Raw genomic sequence first — 9,714 nt, 5'->3', positions numbered from 1 at the left:
GTGTTAAAAATTTTCTGATAATAAGGTTTCAGAGAAAATGGATGAGCTAGATGTTGTTGATTTTTCAAAAGGTAAGCGCGGGAATTTTAAACAGTACAAAGATGTCGGAGCCAGGAACTACATACCAAAGTAACGATACCAGATTTATAACTACGTCAAATTAGCTTTACCAGAACGGGGAACTGGCAGATTATCGATGCATGAGTTACAGGCTCGTATACATGATTTTACCTGGGGGGGGGGGGGGGGGGTAAAAACAAGTTTTTGCTCGAAACTCGAAATTTTTTATTGTTGCAACCTTCCCCCTGGCCTTAAAAATGCTGTTATTCTGTTTTCAGTCTACTAAATGTTCCCTATGTAGCCCATTGAAATCCCAATCTAAAGCTATATATAAAGCGTCCCATTTTAGATTGGATTATCGCCAAGATTTAAAGCTGAAATACGCACTTAATACTCGAAAAACCTAGCATTTTCTGCATGCACATTTTAAAATTAGGCTTATACAATTTTTTTTATAATTATTCATATTTTTTTTAATTTTCTGAATAGTTACGATACTCATATTTTAGAGCCATAAACGATTCGAAATGATGTGGTACAGTGGATTTTAACATCACTCTGTATAGTTCTGTTTTACTCCCTGAAGTCCTGAGTAGGCTCCTAAGACTACTCCTCCTTGTAGTCCATTATAGTCCCGATTCAAGGACCATATATTATAATGTATCTTTCTTTATAGTTCTCTTTTACTCTTATAAAGTCCTGAGTAGTCTTTCTGAGACTACTCCCTCTTTAGTCCCGATTCAAGGACCATGTATGATAATGTATCCCACTGTATTAGTCTCTGAAATCCTGAGGCTACTCTCCTTTGTAGTCCATTGCAGTTCCTATTCAAGAACCAAATATTATAATGTATCTTTTTGTAAAGTTCTGTATTACTTTTCTTGAGGAAGATTATAATATCTTATTGCTTGAATTAATTTTCTTCTTGAGGAAGATTTTAATATCTTATTGCTTGAATTAATTTTCTTCTTGACCTTCTCAAGTTGTGATTAAAATTAGATCGGTTCATTCTTCCACATCGCTGTTTGGAGAAAATGCCTAATCCAAAGTCGCACAAATTTCACTCCGTGCAATTGTCAGATTCACAACGGTACCGCTTGAATTCTTTATATCAATAATTTGGAAAATATTGTTGTTTTTCTAGGTTTAAATGTGTGAGAATTTATTTATGTTTTCCTACAATGGTGAAGTTACTGATATAGAAAAATCACAATTGATAGTATTGAATCCAGGGTACTTCTACGTTAAGTAAAGGGTTTTAATAAAATCACAATAGTAATCGGTATTGCCATATATGCATGGCGGGTCACTTGAAACTACACTGACAGTCCCTTTTAGCTTAAATTTTTGATTTGAGAAGATGCATTTTGGGCATTTAAAATTGAAAAATAATTCCTTTTAAGTATTATTATATCGATGAAAATTTCTTATATTATCTTCAATATAGGTTATGTTGCAACGTTAGGAGTTAATATTTAACCGTAATTTAACTTACTCTGCTCATTTAAATGCTAAACTCAGCAATTCTAAAGATGTTAAACAAGAACAGTTGTTAAATTCAGCTGACAATTGCATTATTCATGTTAAGTTTAGTTTTTACAAAATATCAAGATATTTTCAATTCAATCTATATATATACTTTGCTTGTCTGTGTGTTTGTTTGCATCTAATAAAAGAAATTAAGACCGTTAGAGCCCATACAATAAAAGTTGTGCCCTGAAAAATGATTAGTTTTGAAAATGCACTAATTTTTAATAGGAAAATCCACGAAAATTTAAGACTTATCAAAAATGACGACTTTCTGAGTTCAAAGCTTAAGTTGTTAATAGGAGTCGAATAGTATACATGTATTTGGGTTCAAGATTTTTTTCCTGGTTGTGAAAAACTAATGACGGATTCCGGGTATTGACTCGGTATTCTGTGCATGCATGCACAGATTAATAATAATGTCCACCAGATAGTCTTGATATTATAGTGAACAGATTACCAGTAAAAAGATATTTTTATCAATTTTGTGATTTAGGGATCGAGAGTGGATATTATAGTGAACAGATTACCAGTAAAAAGATATTTTTATCAATTTTGTGATTTAGGGATCAAGAGTGGATTGGATTTGGGAGTGAGGTTGAGTGAGGGGATCCCTGTACTGAATGCTGGAGAGTCAGTGGTGTTGCAGCCAGATATGGACTGTGGTAGGCTGTATTTTGTCGGAATTAAGAACTGGAGTTAATGCTGAATTGATATTTTTTATAAAACTTAGAACACCAACATTTTAGTACGAACTAGGATGACCCGGCCACATGCAATGCAATGCATACATTCAAATTATGGAAAACGTTTCCAAAGACTTTAGATAAAGTGATATTAAAGTTAAAATCCTGGATATATAATAGAAGTTAAAATTGTTGAAAGGACCATTTTTATTATTAACAATCAAACTACAGACAAAGTATCATGACCTGTAGGTTAAAATACTATGAAAACGGGGTTTAGCTCCCCCTTTTTGCTTACCATAAGCCATAAGCCATTCAGTAGGGTGTAATTACTCAACCCAGGCAAATGCCTGACGGACACTTATTGTCATAATTACTTTTAAATATTCTAATAATCTTTTTTTAACACGTTTAATAAACTTGCATTTTAAATGTTTATGTTGAAATTATAAATCACACCCCATAGCTACTGAAATGATAAAAACGTTTGGAATCTTTTCAAGTTATAAAAATTAACGACATAAAACTAAGATTTAACGATATTTAATTATTAATTAGGGAGAAGTAAATTAGTTTAGTCAGTGAAATTATGTTTCGCTTTTCATTTATTCCCATCTCATGTTTACTTTTCCTGCTCCCTGGACCCAGATCCCAAGTAATAAAATTAGTCTCCAAGGAAACAAACAACTTTGTGAAATAAATTTTGTTAAAAATATCTTAGTCAAAAAATTATAATATTAGTTGGAGATGATCCTGAGGAGGAGGAGAGAGGGGATTATTACAGCAGGACTCTAAGCAACCTACAACATCTCAACTTTAATGAAAAGGTTTTTAAATAACTTTCATTTAATACATTAGTCATGATACACATAACTCAGTACTTTATTCGGACACTGAGGAGGATTTAACTGACTATTTATTAACTTTTACATTTGACATCATTCTCTCTTGATACGTAAATATTTGAAACTGCTGTTTTGAAATGAAGAATGATCTTGATTTTCTAGAATTGTGCCAGACAATAGGACATATTTTATTGAACTTAATCTTTTATTAGCATGATTGTGCATGTTACCAGCAATAGGGCTAAAAAACTGTTATTATGAACCCTGTTTGTTTATAAGAATGACTTTGATGTGACTGACTGCTGGTCTGATCAGAAGTTGAAGATGATACCTTTAACTGCTGATGGAGGGGTATACAAGTGGAAAACAAACACAGGTAGGGATAAATAATTGACCTAATACAAGCACAACTTTTTAGCTCTTTGGTTGATGTTCATAAAACAAACAACTGAAGAGTAAAGTTTACTTTTTGTTATCAATTAAATTCCTTTCTGGCTTAAACACATTTTGCTGTCAATTCTTTCTTATATTAAGTTTTTGGAAAATATGTTTGCCTTAGAAAACTTGCCACTAACCCAACAAAAAAAGAAGAAGAAAAAAAGGGTAGCTATTAAGGCATGGAAGAGAATGAATGATATTTACTTTGTTTGTGACGAAATTTAATGAACTGGATAGAGGTCGCTGAACTACCCTATCACGCTGCTTCAAATCCTTAATTATAAATTCAAAGATAAACATAAGGATTTGAATCAGTGTTTTAGTATTTGAACCAGCGGTAGGAAGTTCAAAAACCTCTCCAATTCAATAAAGTTGGTCCCTGGTTTAGGAGGTAGAGGATCAGGTGTTCCCTTCAAGGCTTGTGTAACCCTATTCTACGAGGCAATGATCGAAGGTTACTTCATTCATTTTTAATCTAGTTGTGATCTTTTTTCCACATCAATAGATTAAAAGATGTATTTAATACTTTCTTTTCCAGAACAAATTTGAAGCTTTTAAATGCATAACAGGCTCTAAAAACCCGTATCACCCTTCTAAGACACCCTGTAGAATGTAGATATTGATAATTTTTTACATGCTTTTAAAGAAATGTAATTTTATCCTTCTAGATATTATTAAATCTGAAATTCGAATCAGTCCAAGGCTCGCCAATTTTACATTTTATTCTGATTAAATAGATTTTCAAGCACAATTGGTGGTAATGAGATTTTAAAGAATTTATGCATGGCATCATTGGTATCAAATATGACATAGTTCCAACCCGTTTTTGAAGTAAGTAGGACATTAACTAAAACAGCTGAGAAAGGTTCATGGATGATCAGATTTTTACATACATTTTGAAATAATAACCATAAAAAAGTTAACATTTTTCCGCATTCCAAAAATTTTAAAAATTTGATTATTTTGAGGCACAATTTTTTTCGAATTGGATTGGCCATAACATTTTGTTTTGGTCTTATGAGATACCACAAAAAATTGGACCTGATCAGTGAAACTGTTATGTCTGTTTTAAAATATTTTATTTTCTATGATTGAGACAAATATATATATTTGATATATTGTGTGTTGTTTAGGACAAGATGAGCCTTTCGACAGTTCTTTTATTCGTGGTATTGCTGAAAGGTTTAAACTAGACTGTAACCAGGTAAAAATTACCCAGAGACTAAAAGTTGTTAGTATGAAATGAAAATTCTTATTTTAAATGGTTATATATATTTTCGAAAGAAATCTGTCCTATTAAGTTCTTATTATTAACATAAATAACTCTTTCATTCAAGACAACATTTTAAGTGGATTAACACAATTTCTTTTGACCCTGCATTTGAAGTGTGGCATGTCCTATTCACAAGGATATCTGAGCACTAATGAGGAAGAAAAGGTATTTTTTCTATCCTGCAAGTCATGAACTCTGATCTTTCCTAGTCATAACAACTTAATTCTGCAACTTACTCGAGAACCCACATTTGAAGTTAATCAATTTTCAGTTAGTAAAAAAAGGATATTTCATTCATCCATGATCTATGACGAAGAACTCTGTTGTGAATGGGACATGCAATTTTTATTAATGTTTAAGCCCGTAAAGTTTGTCAAACAATTGCTTTTTAGTATATTGGCATCGTTGTTTAACATAATTCCATCATGTTAATATTTTAGTTGCTCCCGGGCATGGAAATTATCATAAAAACTATGAATGAGGGAGAAACCACCATTGGAATACTATGTAAGTTAAATATTAATTGTAACTTGGTAAAACTTGGTGATAGAGAATATTGCTTCAACCTGGGGGGGAAAAGGATGGAACAGTAACACAGTTGTTAAATTATTGTTTGAATCTTATCTAATCTCGACAAAGGGACTTAACACCCATTATAGTTCGGCTTTCAAGCTTTGGTCTCATTGAAGTGAACACTATCGTAATTAAAATACTTAAAAATACGTCTGCAGGCCCTTTAGCACATCATTTTATATTTCAAATATATATTTACAAACCAATACATACTATGTGTGTTGGCCGTGTGTGTTTTCTTGTAGCTTATAGGTCAGCCCCAAAAAGGGAGTGTAAAAAAGAACATCATTACCAAGTATTATTATAAAGGAAAACAGTTTTTGGTAATTCTTTATTAATAGGACATTAAATTTGACAGATTTCCGTAAATTTCAATTTATATCAAATTGGTTACAGATTTTATTACTAAGAATAATTTTAAGCCACAGTCAGGTTTTTTTATTTGTTAAAAAAGAATTTAGGTTCTTAAGATGTATGTGTTCATTTATGAATCTGATACTACGAATAGATACTTTTTATACAGTTAGAAATTTTTTTATAAAAAATAAGAAGTATTGTTTGGATGAGTTTGGATGAATAGATATGAGTTTATATTACGTCATCATTGTAAATATTTAAACTTGCACAGAACACAGAGTACAGACGTACTCAACAACCTCCTTGTTTATCTTCAGCTCAGTGAGGGAGATATATATACATTTATTTAAAATAATTTCAGATTTTGTTAAAACAACTAAGTCAAATAGATCAATAATTCTAAATTAAATTTAGTTTTTTTAAAAAAGTTTTTTATATATTTTTCACTTAATTTTCAGTCAATAAAACCCCTGCTGTAAAGTTTTTCTTGTCAGTTTGTTCTATATCTTCAACCGGAGTAACATATAACAATATGGCAGACATGTATGAGACTATTGCCTGGGGAAAGAAGTCTAAGGACTCCAAGTTTGGATTAATGCAGATTGAGAGAAACTTGCCTGGAGTGGATGATGTAACTTTTGATCTTAAGTTCTGTGGTATCTGTCATTCAGATGTTCACATAGCGAATGATGATATGGGAATTACCAACTTTCCAGTAGTCCCTGGACATGAGTTGGCAGGAGTGGTAACTGCTGTTGGGTCAAATGTAACTAAGTTTAAGCTTGGGGATAAAGTTGGTGTAGGGTGTATCTCTGACAGCTGTATGAAGTGTTCAAGCTGCAATCAAGGTTTTGAGCAAGCTTGTCATGGTGGAATGACTATCACAACTGACTCCAAAATTAAACATGGGCACATAAAGACAAACTCTGGATATACCTATGGAGGGTTCAGTGGATCACAAACAGTAAACCAACGTTATCTGATCAGAATCCCCAATGAATATCCATTAGAATTAGCTGGACCTGTTTTCTGTTCTGCCCTGACCATGTATTCTCCCCTTTGTCAGTGGAAGGCCAATGGTGGAGGAATGACTGTGGGAGTCATTGGGATTGGTGGTCTTGGACAAATGGGCATTCAATTGGCTAAAGCAATGGGAAATCAAGTAACAGCTATATCAACCACTCCAGCTAAAAAGCCAGTAGCTCTTGAAATTGGAGCAGACATGTTCATTGTTTCATCTGATGATGCCCAAATGGTCTCAGAAGCTAACACTTTGGACCTTATCCTTAATACAGTCTCTGCCAACCACCAGATCGAACATTATTTACCTTTGCTGAGAAGAAATGGTGTTATTGTCCAGCTGGGTCTTGCATTTGAAAAGCATAATATCAGTCAGATTCCTTTAATAATGAAACGACTGATAATTGCTGGTGGTGGGATTGGTGGGATACCAGAAACTCAGGAGTGTATGGATTTCTGCGCTAAGAACAAAATCTTCTCGAAGATCAAGATGGTTAAAGCCTCTGAACTTGATGAAGTGTTTGCTACCCTGGTCAAAAAGAATGACCAGGTCATTAGATATGTTCTGGATATTGAAGGAAGCAAATAAAGTTACAAGAAATTAATGATGTCGGTATTTGATTGTAATAAAAATATTCATTACATTATTTTTTTTGAGATTGACATAATTTTACGTTGCATACAAAGTTGGATATTAGTAGCAAGGTAGACAGGGGCGGATTAAACCATTATCTCAGGGAGGTGGGGGCATATGTGCGCACATAAACTCCAGTTCTCTTACTTTCTATCTGAAACTCTAGGATCTCCCTCTATCTATCTGTTAACTCCAGTTGTTCTAATTTCCGTTTGTAAGCTCCTGTTTTCCTACCTTCTGACTGTAAACTCTAGGATCTCCCTCTTTCTATCTGTTAACTCCAGTTGTCCAAATTTCCGTTTGTAAGCTCCTGTTTTCCTACCTTCTGACTGTAAACTCTAGTTCTCCTATTTTCTATCTGTTAAGACCAGTTCTTCTTCTTTCTATCTGTAAACTTTAGTTCTCCTACTTTCTGTCTGTAAACTCCAGTTCTCTTACTTTCTATCTGTAAACTCCAGTTCTCCTACTTTCTATCTGTAAGCTTTAGTTCTCCTACTTTTTCTCTGTAAACTCCAGTTCTCTAACTTTCTCTCTGTAAACTCCAGTTCTCATACTACCTATCTGTAAACTCCAGTTCTCCTGCTTTCTATTTGTTAACTCCAGTTCTCCTACATTCTATTTGTTAACTCCAGTTCTCCTACTTTCTATTCGTAAACTCTAATTCTCCTACTTTCTATCTGTAAACTCTAGTTCTCCTGCTTTCTATTTGTTAACTCCAGTTCTCCTACTTTCTATTCGTAAACTCTAGTTCTCCTACTTTCGATCTGTAAACTCTAGTTCTCCTACTTTCTATTTTTTAACTCCAGTTCTCCTACTTTCTATTCGTAAACTCTAGTTCTCCTACTTTCTATCTGTAAACTCTAGTTCTCCTACTTTCTATTTGTTAACTCCAGTTCTCCCACTTTCTATTTGTAAACTCTAGTTCTCCTACCTTTTCTCTGCAAACTCCAGTTGTCCTACTTTCTATATCTGTTAACTCCTGTTTTCCTACTTTCTATCTATAAACTCCAGTTCTCACACTTTCTACCTAGTAATTTTACAGGCAATCAGTATGAATAATAAGATGAGAAAACAATGTTAAGGTGTATTTCAGGTCATTTATTAGTTCTACTTTCGTCGTGTCTTTCATCTGCAACAAATCTAGGTTTTTAATATCGATTGATTTTTATCTAGAAATGAAGCTTTAATATATTTTACATAATCAAAAAGTGTCTAACTTTTAGAGTGATGTAAATCTGAATGTTAAAGTAAAAATGTCCAACTATAAGAGTATCTATCCTTGACTATATACTTAAACTTAAACTATTCCATAAGATTGTCTGATAAACGACAACAGCCACGCAAAATTTAAAACAATGCGAAGAGTATAACTGAACGTCAAACTCTTATTATTTACACTAAGATCTTTAGGAACCGTTTCTAGAGATTTGATTTACGGTACTTTAACATTCTTTTGTTCAACACTCAAAAAGCCAGAAACTCTTTGATTATAGACTCTATAAACAGAACTATATAAAAAAACACAAAGATAGAGAATAGAGAATACAGTATGAAGTGCCATTATTGAGTGATAATACATATAACATGCATAGTTTTTATACTAAAATAATCACAATGATTGCATTTGCGCACACATATATAAAGAATAAAATTTCTATAGATAGCAAAACTCCTTGACGTACATGGTTTCATTGGTTGGTTCAGAATTGTATGTAAAAAGCTGGTAAAGGATTGGTCTGGCGCACGGCCTAGTTAATTGCGCTTGGCTGTAGGTAGAAAGTAGGTTACAAAGATATAGACGTCTGGGGTTTGTAAAGATAAAATATGTTGAAATGCATGGTAGAAAACAAACTGTATGTTTCGTTGCTATGTTAGGATAGTGTTTTAAACATTTAGAGATCAGTATGTAAATATCTAAAGTTTTAACATTTGTGAGAAGAACATACATTTTAGCTTATCTATATATAGACATTTTATTTAAAAAATGTCACACATCCCACACATATCATAAATTTCCTTAAGGGGGGGGATGAACCCCTCCCCCCCCCCTCCAGGAGCTCAGAATGGGGCACGTGGGCCCAGCCCCTTTCTAATCCACCCCTGAAGGTAGATATGTAGATAGCTAGATAGGTAGCAAGGTAGATAGATCTTATTTAATATTTTTTTCATATTTTTATTCAACAACAAGCATGAGATATTACAAATAGATTAGATTAGATTAGATTAGATTAGATTAGATTAGATTAGATTAGATTAGATTAGATTAGATTAGATTAGATTAGATTAGATTAGATTAGATTA

At 33.0% G+C, this 9,714-nt stretch overlaps 2 protein-coding genes across 3 annotated transcripts in view; both read left to right on the top strand.

The window, feature by feature from the left end:
• Positions 1-18: 18 nt before the first annotated feature.
• LOC111713896 (inactive peptidyl-prolyl cis-trans isomerase shutdown) overlaps positions 19-9,714 on the top strand; it is a 13,167-nt gene continuing 3,471 nt past the window's right edge. For both annotated transcript variants that reach the window (XM_023488886.1, XM_023488885.1), the window contains exons 1-7: positions 19-71; positions 2,154-2,252; positions 3,015-3,100; positions 3,398-3,494; positions 3,945-4,010; positions 4,690-4,760; positions 5,270-5,336. In XM_023488886.1, the coding sequence (XP_023344654.1) occupies positions 38-71; positions 2,154-2,252; positions 3,015-3,100; positions 3,398-3,494; positions 3,945-4,010; positions 4,690-4,760; positions 5,270-5,336 (520 nt within the window). In that variant the 5' untranslated portion in view covers positions 19-37. The remainder of the gene's footprint in view (positions 72-2,153; positions 2,253-3,014; positions 3,101-3,397; positions 3,495-3,944; positions 4,011-4,689; positions 4,761-5,269; positions 5,337-9,714) is intronic.
• On the top strand, positions 6,224-7,426 carry LOC111713894 (NADP-dependent alcohol dehydrogenase C 1). The gene has a single exon (XM_023488883.1). It carries the CDS (start codon positions 6,292-6,294, stop codon positions 7,366-7,368), a length of 1,077 nt encoding a protein of 358 aa, XP_023344651.1. The 5' UTR covers positions 6,224-6,291; the 3' UTR covers positions 7,369-7,426.

The sequence above is a fragment of the Eurytemora carolleeae genome, unplaced genomic scaffold (genome assembly GCF_000591075.1).
Source record: "Eurytemora carolleeae unplaced genomic scaffold, Eaff_2.0 scaffold3, whole genome shotgun sequence".
Classification (NCBI taxonomy): Eukaryota; Metazoa; Arthropoda; class Copepoda; order Calanoida; family Temoridae; genus Eurytemora; species Eurytemora carolleeae.
The sequence above is the reverse complement of the archived record's forward strand: the minus strand, read 5'-3'. Positions and strand labels throughout refer to the sequence as shown.

What these genes read in the sequence shown, in the direction of transcription:
- LOC111713894 (XM_023488883.1), top strand. Translation starts at nt 6,292, where the DNA reads ATGGCAGACATGTATGAGACTATTGCCTGGGGAAAGAAGTCTAAGGAC.